At 40.9% G+C, this 15,339-nt stretch overlaps 1 protein-coding gene across 1 annotated transcript in view; it reads right to left on the bottom strand.

Annotated features, from left to right (window-relative positions):
* The window catches only part of Sytl2 (synaptotagmin like 2), a 133,099-nt gene that overhangs the window by 46,423 nt on the left and 71,337 nt on the right, over positions 1–15,339 (bottom strand). The window contains exons 2-4 of the mRNA XM_076846565.1: positions 13,582–14,072; positions 4,622–4,773; positions 3,372–3,507 (exon numbers count right to left, since the gene is read on the bottom strand). Coding sequence (XP_076702680.1) covers positions 3,372–3,507; positions 4,622–4,773; positions 13,582–13,682 — 389 coding nt within the window. The 5' untranslated portion in view covers positions 13,683–14,072. The remainder of the gene's footprint in view (positions 1–3,371; positions 3,508–4,621; positions 4,774–13,581; positions 14,073–15,339) is intronic.

Below are 15,339 nucleotides of genomic sequence, written 5' to 3'. Positions count from 1 at the left end.
GCTGGCCTGTTTGTAGCTACAGAGCCAAAACAATATAAGCTAGCCAAGGGGCCAGTCCTTAAAGAGATAGTCTTAAAGGGAGGTGAGGTGAAGAGAAAGGAGGAGAGGGGAAGGGAGGTGAGGAGAGGGAAGGAGAGGAGACGGGAGGGAAGGAGAGGGGAGGTGGTCGGTATATCTCCATCAGTCTAAGGACGTACCAGTTATAGAGATCTAAGGCCCTGGTCAGTAGAGGTTACTAGACTGTTCATACCCAGAGCACCCAAACTTGTTTCACAGAACTTGTAACCTCAAGTGACAAAGAAGGGGCTTCTTGTCCCAGAATAGACCTGCCTCTACAGTCAGGACACATTATACAAGCAGGGTCCTGACTCATGTGGGAAGAGCTGTTTGTATCTTTATTCTGTACTCCCCACCTTGACTCAGCCAAGTCCTGTGGCTTATTGTGCACATGTTCAACAATTATTTGGGAAGGGTGACACAAGGTACTATAAATATGTGGTTCATGGACCAGTGTCAATCCATGAACGTATCACTGATTCACAATGAAAAAGTATAGAAATGGAGAGTGTATGTTGGGAATCATTTATAGCTATTTTCTGAGATATTCCACCACATGATCAGTGGTTCATTGCTTTCTGCATTTCAGTTTTATAATTTATGAAAGGTGACAATCTATAATGATTAGAAATAAAAATTTTTAAACAGGTCCTTCACTAGTTTATGAAGTGCTGATCCAACTGATACTGCCTTGCTGAAAGTCAATAACCAGGATTTGAACTGTGAGTGTTTGCTGCTCTAAAGGGAACCTTATTCTCTGCTCATAAACCTCTGCTTCCTTGTGCTACAGGTGCAAACAAAAGGGAGTTCAAAAAGAATGTGGTAGCTGCTGAGGCTTGACTACATGCTGGGTACCCATAATGTTATAACTCTTCATGGAGAGGGCCCCACAGAATTGTGTCCACGAAAGAAAGAAGGACCATGGTACCAAGCCTATTGGAAAAACTCCTTCAGAGCTGGCAATATTCAGCCACTGTGGCCTCACACTTCCTAACTCCTGGCTAAGAAAATATTAACAGGTATTGAGTCATTCCATTGAAACTCACTTAGTCTGAAAGTACAAATACACTTACCACACCCAATTCACAAAGGTTAAAGTATAAGAAACACCGCAGGAATTTAATACCAAGTAAAGCAGTCATTTCTGATGGAAAGGAGGAAGTAAAAAGTAGCTCCTCCTACAATTCTAAGTGATTAGCACCATGCCACATCTTATAGGGTTGCTCTTTAATGAGCAAAACATGCTGGATACACCTAACACTTTTACACTTGCCTTCTTGACCATGCTTATCCGTGTAATAACATCATTATAATGCCACCTGGAAATTGTCAACCTTCCTTCTTCCTGGGAAATCCTAAGTGATTCCCACACTTTATTTCATTGAATCTCACAATATCCTGGTCAGGCAGGTAACTCTGTTCTGATTTACAAATAAAACCCCAAAGATTTGTAAGCAGTCACACAAGGAATGTAGAAAATAATGCAGATGCAAATCATGGAAGTTATTATCCTCAAAGCAAGAAAGACTGAGGGAATGCCCACCAGTCCCATGGAGTCAAGAGAAAAATGAGGTGGGCTCCTCTGTCCCTCAAGCCCTTTGATATGGAAGAGTTCTTGTAAGGAGAATTGGAAGACTGACAAAATAAAACTGTGCAATGAGCTAAGTGAATCCCTGATGTCCCCAAATCTTCTTTCCTCTTCAGTGGTACTTGATCCTTCTTCCCTCAGCTAGTTGATGCTTAGGTGCTCCTCTGCCCCTGTTATACCTGGCTCTTAAGAGTCACACTCAGCTCCTTGGTGGGGAATCTAAATGACTGTGTTCTTTCTCCCCAGGTTTCTAATACTTCAGGTCTCATCTTTCTTTATGAAAGTAAGGCCTGCATCCATTAGAGGGATTGCAAGCACTTGGTAGATGGTGAGACACGAAGAGGGCAAGAACAGAATGCTCCTCACACCCTTTCTTGTGTTTCCTGAAATATCTGTTTATATTTGATAGCCCATGCTTCCATTTATTGAGTATTCCTATGTGCTATAAACTGCATTAAGATTCTACATTCGCTAGCTAATTAACTTGCCAATAATCATATTAGCATGCTATTATTATTCCATTTTACAGCTGTAGAAATAAAAGTCCAGGAATTTGAATCAGTACTACTGCAAGGTCATAGTATCAATTAGCAATTACTACTGAGATGTTTTACCTTCTAGCCAATCTCACATAAAAGAGAACATTACAAATTATCCTGGAGAGATACAGGGGAGCCCACCATTCATGGGAAACAATTGGAAAATGGGTTAATAATAGGTACTTTAATAGAGTCAGTATACATTATCCAACTTTCCCCATCTTTGACTCTGAAATGCGTAGAGGTACCTATACTGCACACCCTTCCCCTCACCTATTATCTATTTGGGAATATCTGTGTCCCCAGGCCCTTTAGTCTTGCACTCTAGCTCAGAGGCTGTCCCACCAGCAAATTAATCAACTTCATCCCAACAGTAGGCTCTGAATTGAATTGTCTTGACTGAAGATCTAAAGATGATGTGCAACTGCCCCTTCCACCAAAGGGTATCCACTGTACTCTAAAGGGACAGATATTAATGGGAAAATTCTGAAACACCTAAAAGCAAATCACCATGGCTCAAAAGGCTGTGGCAATTGTAGCCTCGCAATTGGCTACTACCTCTTAGGAAGGATGTCAGATGAACATTTTAATTGACCAGATGAAAACATGTATGGAAAACAACAAAAAAATCACAAGTGAAAAATTGAAGTATTCTACACACTAGTTCCCACCATTGCCTTTTGGGTATATATTATTCCTATTTATATTCCTATTTATATACCCAAAAGGCAGCAGACTCAGAGGTTATTGACCATGACATCCCATCGTCACATCATTTATAAATGGTAGGCTTAAGTTCTGAATTCATGTCCGTCTGGTTCTTGTGCTTGAGCTTGTTCCATTCTACCATAGGTTAGACTCTCATAATTTCTTGCTCTCCTGAAATGACTTATTCCCCTGTATTCATTTTGGAATATTTTGTCCTATTCTGAAGAGAAATTTTAGTACAAATGAAAAACAGCTATTGCTAGTGCTGAAAGAAATCACCATTTAGCATTTTAATTTTAAGATTCAGCAATTTAGGCTTTGTCTCCAAGAGGATCCAGAATTCTCTCAACACTACCCACTTCCACATGTCTATGACACCAGCCCAACATTTATATTCATAGCCCACATTTTGCCCATACAACATACCAAGCCATGAAACCCCCTTCAAGCAGCAGCTGTCCTAACAAGCTCTGCCTCACCTTGGGCTTGGTGGTGCTGCATCTTCTTTTGACTCTTCTACAGTACCAGCTAGCTCTGGGGGAAGGGAAGCATCTTTGTTGACATTATTCACCCAGCTTTCCTTTGCCTCAGTTGCTCTGTTCTTACTCTGCTCCGCTGAAATAGAAAACAATAAAGGCAGGAAGGTTTATCTCTCACCTCCACAATTTCTCTTATAGGCTCCTATCATTAGGGACTTAAATCTGAACCTCAGGCTTTCTGAGTGCCAAGCCAATCACTGAGTCTTAGGATCAGAAATACATCTTTGAAAGAAGTCAGTAGGTTCCCTTGACATTAGCTCCTCTGCCCAAGCACAGTCTCCTAAGAGCATGGGAGTACATTTAAATGTTATTCCAGGGGCTGCAAGAGCAAAATTCTAACTGTCTCTAGGTTAATCTGATCTTAATCAGTCAGGATTGAATGTACATAGCCAGGCATGAGGTGCTTATTGGGATTGAAGCACCATCCATACTGTGAATTTACTGAACATCTACAATATATCCAACATGATGTTTGGCTGTGGGATCTGAAATCCCAACTCTGCCATTTGGCAACAACAAGATCTTGGGTAAAGGGATTTAACTTCTCTGAGCCCCATCTACAGAATTGAGGAAATAATGCCTTAGAAGACTGCTGCTACGTTAGAAATAATATTAGACACTCAGAGGTAATAGCTATATTCCTTCTTGCATATAGGTGAGACTTGGACAGGGGTTTATGTTGACTAACCCAGAGTTAGAGAGAAGGTACCCAGTAATTATTTAACTAACTCAAAAGAATTCTAAATCAGCTCTCAAAATATTACTTTTATAGATCCTTAAATAAATAATGCACTTTGGTGAGCCAAGGAGTACTAGATATCAAGATCATTGAATAAGGAGGCTGATTTCTTCCTGTCTAAACCTTTTACCTTACTCAGAAGGCTCTGAATTTTCAGAGGTAAAAGTCAATGAAGAGGTGGTAGATTTCTTATAAACCCCGAGTATCTATGCTACTACAATTCAACATTGTGCCTGAAGGTCTTCCTGTGTTCCTCCACCCAACACTGAGTTTACTTGGCCCTGCCCTAGTCCATCTGAATCCAGAGAAGAGGATGTTGAGGGCCACACACTATGGGAAGCATAATTCCAAATGTTTTCCCAAGGCAGATTTCAGCAATGATTCCGCCATCATCCCCCTCTCCTTTCCCGAAAAAATGCTAGCTATAAGCACATCAGCCAATTCAACTCACTTGCCACTTGGAGCCTCTTCTTTCTCATGGATGCTCTGATAATATCGGCACCATGGATTTTATCTCTGTGCCTTTTTGCCTTGGCTTCATAAAACCATTGGCCACTCATATTCTTCAGCTGCTGGTCATCCTTAATTTTTTCAGGCAAATGCCTACAAAAGGAAAAGAGATTTACATCACTAAGAACCCACAGTAAATAAATGAGTTCATTGTGACACTGCATAAAGAAATTTGTAAACATACAGGAAAAATGAAGCTCACAACATTTTATGCCATAAATCTCCCAGATTACTAGCAAATATTCCCTTTAACGGGAAAGTCAGAAATTTCAAGGCCAGCATTTTTTTTTTAAAGCTAAAGGCTTCACCATGATCCTCAGATGATGTATGATATTTCTCAAGAGTAGATTCATGTCTTGGTTGCAGTCCTTTGTGTCCACTCTTCAAATGCAAATAACCCAGGGAGGGATGATATAAGCTTCCTTTATGTATTGATTTCCTTATCTGTAAAAGGGGTTGCTCTGAGGATTAAGCTAATACATGTAAATAGCCCTCTGTACATGACTGGCATGTAAGAAACTCTCAAGAAAATTGGTAGTGAAGCCAGGAGTGGTGGCACATGCCTGTAATCCTAGCAACTTGGGAGTCTGAGGCAAGAAGATCTCAAGTTTGAGGCTAGCCTCCATAATTTAGCAAGATGCTGTCTCAAAATAAAAAATATAAAGGGGCTGGGGATGTAGACCAGTGGTTTAAGGCCCCTGGGTTTAATTTCTAGTACTGAAAAGGAAAAAAAAAAAAACTAGTGGAATAGTTTCCAGCCCATCAGGCCTGTCATTTTGATGAAGTGAGTTTATCAGACTTTCCTAGAAGTCTGTGAAGAATCCGGTATGGCATCCCTGTGCTTAATATTAGGGAAATAAGCAAAACTAGTGGGATAGAATCAGGTAGACCAAATATGGTAACAGGGATGGGTAAGCAAATACCATTTGTGCAGATACTCCTTTTAAGGATTCCCCAATCATTCATGTTCACTGAAAAGCTAAGGCCTAAAACAAACAAAAACAAATGATACCATCCTAAAACTTCTGTAAATCGTACTGACTAGAAAAACATTGTTCTAATTAAACAGTCTTTTAACCTCTGCTTCTATTTCAATAAAATAATCATTGTAAATCTGAGTCTATCTCAATAAAAAAAAGGATCCCAAATCTCTTTTCTTACCCCAGAGATATACTTAGAATAAAGTATCCAAAAAGCCTTAAGGAAACTGAACTCCTGGAAAATGACATGCCACACAAGTCTCAGAGGGTTTTATGACTGTCGTTCAAGCTCATATGTACCCTTCCTAAAGCAGCAAATCTGTTTTAGCCAGAGAATGCAATGGAGCAAGGTAGCATCAAGGCTTGGTGTAATTTGTGTATACACAGACATAGCTGGAAGTAGGGAAAACAGGGGTGGGGAGACAATCACCCCAGATCTATCAATGAGTCTTCTCTCTAAAGGGCTTCCTGTGTTATTTAACTAACTCAAAAGAATTCTAAATAAGCTCTCAAAATATTACCTGTATAGACCCTTAAATAAATAATGTCCTTTGGTGAGCAAAAGATTACTAGATATCAAGATCTACAATGGAAAATGAATGCCTGGAGATATCTATTTACCCACTCTCTGCACGCATTTCCACTCCTCTCCCAATCACTTAGGAAGAAGTGACCCTACTCCAAACATGTTCAATCACAATTCTTGGCCACACATTGTCATGACAGTGTATCTCTAAGTCAAAATGGTGACAGCACACCATCACTTCAGAGACATTATCCTTCTAATTATGGTTTCTGACAGTTTCTCCTTGCCTCAGGTTTTGAGCAGAGCAGATGACCCCTGTCAGGCTGCTTGTGCAGCTTTTTCTTTCTCCTCTCAACAGGACCAAGCCCAAGTTCAACTCCAGAGGAGAAAAGTCCTCCCGCCTCTCCTTGGCCAGAGTGAGCTCCGGAATTGAATACAGGGCCTGTATTCAATCAATACATTTTTGCTAAGTGTCTAGAAAAGAGTGGATATTTATTCTGTGCTTGCACACTAAAGGAATGTCCTGTGAGGTCCCAGACCACCTGGCTTCAGTTACCTTTTTGGATTCATTTTTCAGAACTTACTCCCATACAACATTTGCCAACACACTCAACTGCTTTTGTACTCCAAACAGTTCTTTTGAGACCTCTGTAGATGCTGGAGGAATGGAGGATGACATGGCAGAAAGATATGGGCTTTGAAGGTTATCAAAACTAGGTCCAAATTCCAGTTCTGATTCTTCCTAGATGGGACATGGGAAGGCTATGGGGCCTTTATCAACTTTCAGTCTTCCTACTTGTGAAGATAGGGACCATAGGATCTACCAGGCAGGAATTCTGAGATAACTCATCACACTGTTTGCCTGAAAGTGCTTTAGAATGGAAAGAGGCCAAGGACTCTGAAGGCTCCCAGGACATCTCCCCTTCTCTGTTCAGAATGTTGCTCCTCATCCTTAGACCCAGCTCCAGCACTGGGGCACCCTTTGCCTTGTCCCATGCTCCCATGGCCCCACCCCTACAGCACTCACCACACTGTGTCCCAGTGATCTATTTGCACATCTGTTTCACCCACTCATCTGTGGACATAGCAAACTCCTTAAGGACAAGGATCACATCTTAATCACCTTTGTAACCCAGCATAGTACAGAGCCTGGCACAGAACTGATACCCAATAATAGCTGTTTGTTGAGTGAAAAAAAAAAAAAAAAACAGTGAGCAAATAAGTACCTAGCAGCCACCCTGCCTGAGTCAGGCTAGAGATAATGAAGAGCCTGTCACCGCCAAGGTTCCGTGAGCCATGCCCCACTGCAATATAGGGTCTTCTGGTAAGACAGGACATCCTCAGAACAGGAAAAAAAAAACACCACAAAATATGGTACCCATCATCATTCTTGCTAAAGGAGACCACAAAACCTTGTAGCATAGCAACCCTCAGTTCTCTTCATTTATTTTTGTTTGACTGAAAGGTACTTTGTAGGAATCTTTGTGCAACTCTTGATCTGCTCTCACCTAAATGACTGCCAGTAAACCCCAGCCTGTGCACAACAAGCACAAGCTGTAAGAATCAGACTACTAGAAACAATGGCCCCTAAAAAGACCGGTACCATTTTGGTAATAAAGGGTTTCTGACCCCTTTGTTATAAAGTGGCAAAAGAATTCTTTAAAATTTAATAAGTGCCACTTGCATATTTTCTAACACTATCATGGCCACTATGTTTAATAATCCCTTTTTTCTTTTTCTTAGTCATTTGCTATATTTTGTAGATGACCCCACGTGTGTCATACCAAAGACCAAGTTTTATAAAGATATGAACACGGAAAAGTTCCACTATGATGCTATTTATTTTTTTTCTTCTAACCCACACTGATTGCCTATTTTTCCTGAACTGTAACTGCACCAAGCAAAATTAGCATTGAATTTTCTAATTGTTGTACCATCTAGTTGAAATGAGCAAAGGGTATGTTTCTTGGGACTGACACTTTTTGTCCTTTACCATCCTCTGCACAAACAGTGTTTAGGAGAGAGCTGAGCACAGCGAAGATCTCAGCAAATACCTGTGGGCTGGTGGGAAGAATGAAGACCCAAGAGCCTTTGGCCCAGAGAGGACACTGCCCTGATGAATGTCCCCATTGTTCTCTACCCATCCCCCTGTTCCTTTTGCTAACACGAAGTATCTGCTTTGTACTGAACCACATGCTTGGCAGTTAACATGCATCATAGCACTTAGTCCTTATAATTTCAACAAGATATATAAAGAATTTAGTCAATTACATAATCTGGTCAACTTGCCTCCTCTGTAATTACATAAGCTGGTCAATTTGCCTCCTAAAGGCCAGATCTAAATCCTGTCTGGTTATTTGTTCACTCATTTATCCATTCATTAATTCCCTTTCAGATGCCAGGCACATTCTTGGAATTGTGCATAAAAATTAAATCTACAACCCTAACTGCCAAGGTTGACCCTTTTGGGTGCACAGAGTGTGAGGACTTACAAAGGAAAGCCAGAAGAGCAGTAATGCTTCCTCTCTACCTTCAGCATCTTCCCCATCACACCCCCATTTCTCCTTGTGATCATAGGCACATACCCAGCTTCCAACTCTTCAACATGACTAGGCAAAGGCCCAACATTATGAGTTGGACCTGGTTGATGTTATCTAGTCTACTGTTGCCCGTGAGAATCAGTAGGCTGACCAGAAAGATGACTGGCCCATTCACCAGTCTTTTGTTGTTGTTTAATCCCCCAATATATTCTGGGCAAGCTGGTAAGAGTATAATTTGAAAGTACTCTTAGATGTTTATTTAGACTGTGAAATCTGAAAGAAACCTTATATAGTCACAGATGGTCTCATTTTCTAAATGAAATGATTAAGGCCCAGAGAAGTTAGGAGGCTGGCTGAAGGTCACACAGAGCTGGGACCAGAAGCCCAACCTAACTCTCAGCTAGCACTCTTTCCACTACCCTATCCTGCCTCAGAGAAGCAAACATGATTTTGGTTTCTAAGACAGCTGTCACACTTGACTTTTTCTTGGTAGAAAGAGTGGTAGAAACCTTTGATGGAGAATCTAGAAACCAACATAACTGAAAGCAAACTGCTAATGTTTCTAACAGTGAAAAATGACATGAAATGCATCTCTTAGAGTGGACACAGCATCAATCCCCACAATCAGCTGAGGCGCAGCTCAGTGCACAGGCTTTGGAACTGGATCAGTGCTAATCCTGCAGGGCACTTATCCTCTTCACCCTATTTCCTCATCTGTTGAACAGATTCAGCTATACTGTTCTGAGGATGAAAGGAGAAAGTGTATGGGAAGCTCTGTGTGCAATGCAGTCCCTGGATAAATGATGGTTTCTTTCCTCTTTGCTTTCACAGAAAACATCGCCAGAGGTCCTGGAAGTCAGTTCTTCAATGACAACTGGCTTCATTTAAAAGGAACTTAAGGTCTGAAGGAGGCAGCTGAGAATCATAAGATGTGGTGGTGGTTGAGATGGTATCTTCTGCAGAAACGCCCCTCACTGTAGATGTGGTTTGCCTATTAGGGGGTTGGGGACGTGGTGCTGCTGTGGTGTTCAGACAGGCATGTGCAGCAATTTCCTGCTGGCAGCGTGACGCAAAGCACAGGAAACACCACCTCTACAGTGTGTCATTTTCAAACCATAAAAGACTAAAATTACATATGTGTGTGTATGGTAGTGTTCCCTTAGAAGGCGGGGACAAGGTAGACAGAGACAGAGGGCAGAGGTGGAGGAGAGAAAAATATCCATCCTGATGTCTGCTTCCTTGCAGGCTTGTGAAATGTCCCTGCCCAAGAATTAGAAAGGAGGATAGCTTGGGCCCAGCACTTTTGGCTACAGGGAGAGAGCACAAAAGACAGTTGCAGTGGCAACAGTGGCCTAGAACTGTTATCCTGTCACCTGTACTCCCAGAGGCATCACAGAGGACATTCCCCTGGGTCCAAGTCCATATTCTACCGCTAGCAAATTGAGGAGTTTAGGAAACAGGCATTTCCCCTGCATGATGCTCAGTTTTCTCATCCACGAAATCAATCAGGATGGGAGTTAACTCACAAATCATCTCCAAAGTGTCCTGAGTGAGCTTGGATGTGAACAATTCAAAGCACTGAATGTATTGAGAGTGGCAAATGCTAAACATCACATACAGCCCTACTGAAAAGGGTTGTGCAATGTCTGAGATTGTGGGCAATAGTGCTGTGATCCATCAGTGAAGGCCTCATGGCTAAGGCCCAAAAAGAGTTAGCATTTGAAAGACCAGTCGAATTTTAGTGGCAGGTTTGCCTTTTTAATGATGGTTTGCTTAGGCTAATACTGTAATTATGTAATTGGTGTTTCCAAGACACAAACTGACTAGGAGAACTGGGGCATTACAAAATCATGTTAGAAAAAAAAATTAGATTTTAAATTTGCAAGTGATAATCCATTAAATGAAAAAAGGCCACTAGATGGTAAATTCCTTGAGGCTGAGATCATGTTTTCAATCATCCTGGAATTCCCTTCACATCACTCACTGTTCAGGGTTGTTTCTTGCACTTAAAAGGTACTCAATTAAATCTTACTGCAATAAATAATAGCATTTTAGGAATCATTTCTCGTTAAGAAATCAGACTATTAATCAGAATCTTCTGTCCTTTTGTAGAGGCACAGGAGGAGTGGCAAATAAGAGAACTGAAATGTATCCATTACCTATCACATGTCAAAAAAATTAAGAATTATTTTACTTAGTCCTGAATTTATCATTTAAATTTGGCATTATGGTCATTCTCAGTCTCTGAGTTGAGCTCAGAGAGGTTAAATAACTTGCCTAATGGAGTTAATTAGTGGCGGAGAGGGGATTTGACTCCAAGGTTCATGAAAGGGAGTTCCTGCCCTGTATTATGATTTAATTTTTAATGTTTCTTCCTGGAAGAAAAATAGCATAAGGCAGAGGGAAAAGCACTGGACCAGGAATTTTTATTATCATAGGTTTAGCACTGACTAGTGTGACCCCAGGCAAATCATTTCCCCTCTCTGGGCTTACCCCCTTGTCTATAAAATTATTGACATGAACCAAAAAATCTTCTTTCCAGAGCTGTCAAACTGTAACTCTAATGGAAGAGGCAAAGGCAAACAGCTTAGGGGTGGTGAAGGAGCCCATGGTGTATCATTTTCAGAGACCCAGTTCTGGTCCAGAAACAGAACAGCTTCAGAACCATTCCCACAAGACCCTTACATTCTAAACCAAAGAGGGACATAGCAAGATTCTTCTTGTATGGAACAGGTCATGATCTGGGTTCTTGCAGTGTCCCCAGGCTGTGACTTTGTACCCATCTGATCTCCGATAGTGCATACTGTCATTCCTTCACAGCCCTAGAATCTTGGACCTGCCCATGGTCAAGTCCACAGAGGTGCTTGGTGCCTGACTAGGAAGAAAGTCCCCCACAAAAGTGGTAGATGGACATTACCCTAAGTACATGTACGAAGACATGAATGGTGTGACTCTACTTTGTATACAACCAGAGACATGAAAAATTGCGCTCTATATGTGTACTATGAATTGAAATGCATTCTGCTGTCATATATTATATATTAGAATAAAAAAAGTGATAGATGGAGCTTGACTCATACTAGATTTTGTCAGCCAAGCCTTTAACCTATCATTTATTTACAAAAGCAAAACATAAGGGCGGCACCCTCAGCAGCTGCTAGGACACCCTCAGAAATAGAAGACCAAAGGACAGTCTGCAAAATCAACACTGCCAAGAGATTTGCAATATTTTTGTGATGGCTAAAGACTGGCTGATACTTTATTCCTAAATGGGTGTAAAAGTCCCTGACGTGGAAATCTCGGGGTTTCTATGAGCAACTTAAGAGAACCATGTTCCTGAAAAGGCTTTATAAATCGTGAATGGATAAAGCAATAAGGCTATCAAGAGGCTGTGGTGAAGGATTAGCATCAATTCTGTGCCCCAGGGAGACACTGCTCAATACCTGCTGGGAACAGGAGTAGTGCAAGTGGCTTGAGGGAAAGCGCATGATCCCAGTTTCATGATTACCATTCAGTGTCTTGCCTCACACCACAACACCACCTTCTGGATTCCAGGTGCCAGGATGACCTGTCTGACGAGGAGGCATTAATGGATGAAGACTTCCCTCTCATTCTGACACTTACTGTTCATGTGAGCTTGAGCAAGTCACCTGACCGATCTCAATGTCAATTTCCTCATACATCAGATGGGATAATTATATCCCACACAACGATGTGTGCATAAGCCCTTTATAACTCATTAAACAATGTCTATACACGAATTATCACTAGCTACCATCATACAGTCTGCAGTGCTTGAAGGAAATTTCAGCATGTTCTTTTATAATAGATCCATGTTCAATTAATATAAAAATATGGAAAACAGAGCAAATAAATCCATTGTTCATGGTCCTTATATTCCAGGAAGAACATGGCTTATCCCCTTTTGGTTAACTCCTGTGACAGGGACCATAAAATTAGCACAATTAACATTCAAGAGGCCTTTCACTGCCTTCAAAGCCTAAGATTACACAAATAATAAATGGGGGTCTGGACTATGCCCAGTTATTCAACAGGCTGTTGTAGTGCTCTTTGTATCACAAAGGTGAGTGAAAGTGGTAGGAATGTTGACATGGAACATTCAGGTTCCACCCAACAAGGGTAGTATGTCAGAGTTGCCAGTCCTCCTTATGGGACTCAAGCCTAATGAAAACTTGACTTGTTCAGAGAGTATTTTTAATTTTGCTATTAAAACTGATACCAACATTTCTGAAAGTATGCTGACATTTGAGCTATTCTCAAATGTCTTTTATTTTAAAAATTTTTAAAGTTCTAAAAATTCTAAATTAGTTCATGATTCAGTTAGAAAACCATGGATTCAGTTTTCAAAATTAGATATAAAAACACACACACATATGGATGTAGTTATATATGTTTGTACCTATTTCATTTTAACTCGGTGCTTAAGAAGTTAAAGGAGTGCAGGTTTTTGTTTATTTTCATTTTTATTTTTATTTTTTCTGTTGAGACGGGGGTGGTGGATCTTGCCTGTGTTGCCCAGATTGGTCTCAAATTCATGGGCTTAATTGATCCCCCAAACCAGCATCCCAAGTAATTGGGACTTCAGGCATGTGCCACGGCGCCTGGTTTAAGTGTTTAATCAAGACCTTATTTCTGGCAGACATCCAGTGGAGTAATTTAAGAGACATGAGGAGGAAAGAGTTCTGTCCAGGAAGTAAACCTAAAATTGGAACCCATAAGTTTAGGCTCCAAGTCAGAACTACCACTTATGGTTGAAAACAAAACCAAAAAATGCCCTATTTTCTTATGCACTGCCTCTTCCTTCCTCATGCCTGAGGAGTCCTTGGCCTCTTACCTGACTCTCTCCTCTTCGGTCCTCTTCAGGGCAGCATCCCGCTGCAGAACCTTCATAATGGCCTCTTGTTCCTCCTCTGTCAGGAAGCTTAAATCAATCATTTTGAGAAGTGAGCATAAAAATAGTAGCAATAAATGTAGCTTAAAATTCTCAAGGCTCAACAGTCAGGATTCTAATCAGAAAGCTCAAAAGGTTCAAAAATAAAATGAAATAATATCTTGCTTAGTCCTGTGGCAAAAGTCTTGTTTTAACTCAACAAAAGTTTTTGGGGGGTTGACAGCAGAATCCTAAACGCCCCTTTCCATGAGGCAACAGTGGTCCGTAGGATGACCTCACGAAGAGGCTTTCAGGAGGATGTGGTGTTCCTTGCTAGGGCCTTCAGAGCATTCCTAGCATGCGTCCTCTCTGGACCAGTCTGACTCAGATGCAGTCTATTCTCTCTCCACCTGGTTGTCAATTTGGTGAGTGGCAGCAACATTGGAGTCTCCAACCTGGCAAATCATGAGACAACAACCGGAGAGAAAGTGAGAAGCAGTTCTTATAAGCACTGCTCAGAATTACAAGACTTTCAAACTACTATATGAGATGGTCTCCGAGATGAGAGAAACCAGTTCTGCCAGCTTCCTGAGCATGTGGTAAATGGGTCACAAAATAAGCTTCAACCCAACTCCAGACTGCCAAGATGGAGAGCACACAAAAATGCCTGTCAATGTTTAACAATCACCTGAGTAAGGTGTGGTTACAGAAAAGGAACTAGTTCTCCACTAACTCCCAGCTAAAAAGTCAAGCTAAAGGTAAGAACAGGGAGATGTGATTCCAATTGTCATGTAATTATGGATAAGAAGCTAGAAATAAAAATCATAAATGCTCACCTCTTCACAAATAGGAACGTTCTAGTGGAGTACATATGAGTTCTGTACTGACAGGAGAACTAGTATTAGGTAGAGGTAGTTTGCAGAATAGTGGAATTGTTATTATTCACCAAGTTGCACCTCTAACCTTTGCTGGGTCTGAAGGAAACTACCAACCTTGCCTCCCTTCATTTCTGAATACTTTCTGGTATGTATATACAAACTGGGAAAAAGGAGGAAAGAGACAGAATTTCAAACCATGCCACATTTACAGCAAGCAATTTTTTAAAAGTTGTTGATGGACCTTTATTTTATTTAATTATATGCAGTACTGAGAATCAAACCCAGTGCCTCACATGTTAGGCAAGAGCTGTACCACTGAGCTATAACCCCAACCTTACTGCAAGCGTTTTTGAGTAGCAACATAGGTAGGAATCCTACTTTATTGAGGCATCTTAAATGCATGTGAAATGAAAAGGTAAGACATTAAGAATGCCAAGGCCAGACAGGACCTGAAAATTATCTACTCCAGGATCTAGGTTCTTTTAACAAGCGAAGTGCTGCACATACAGGAGACATTCAAAACCATGTGTACAAGTTTGAAAGCAACCTCACTGAAGAGCAAAACAGAGTATCTACACTACTGAGTGAAGTTTATAAATAAATTCCTTGAAAACCATAACGACTGAGAAGTATTTCCTCTACTACTTGCTAGCTATAAGCCATTAAGCAAATTACCTACCACTCTGAAGCCTTCTTGCTCATTTTACCTAACATTGGGCTATCCTTACAGGTTATATAGTTAATCCTTAAAAGGATTAAATAAAATAATGATTTAAAACATCCCATAACTTGCATCCTGTACCAAAACTAGCTACTAAAAATACATTCTAGCTTCCTCTCTGAG

The sequence above is a fragment of the Callospermophilus lateralis genome, chromosome 2, assembly GCF_048772815.1.
Source record: "Callospermophilus lateralis isolate mCalLat2 chromosome 2, mCalLat2.hap1, whole genome shotgun sequence".
Taxonomy (NCBI): Eukaryota; Metazoa; Chordata; class Mammalia; order Rodentia; family Sciuridae; genus Callospermophilus; species Callospermophilus lateralis.
Note: the sequence above shows the minus strand (reverse complement) of the source record. Positions and strands in the feature narration are given on the sequence as shown.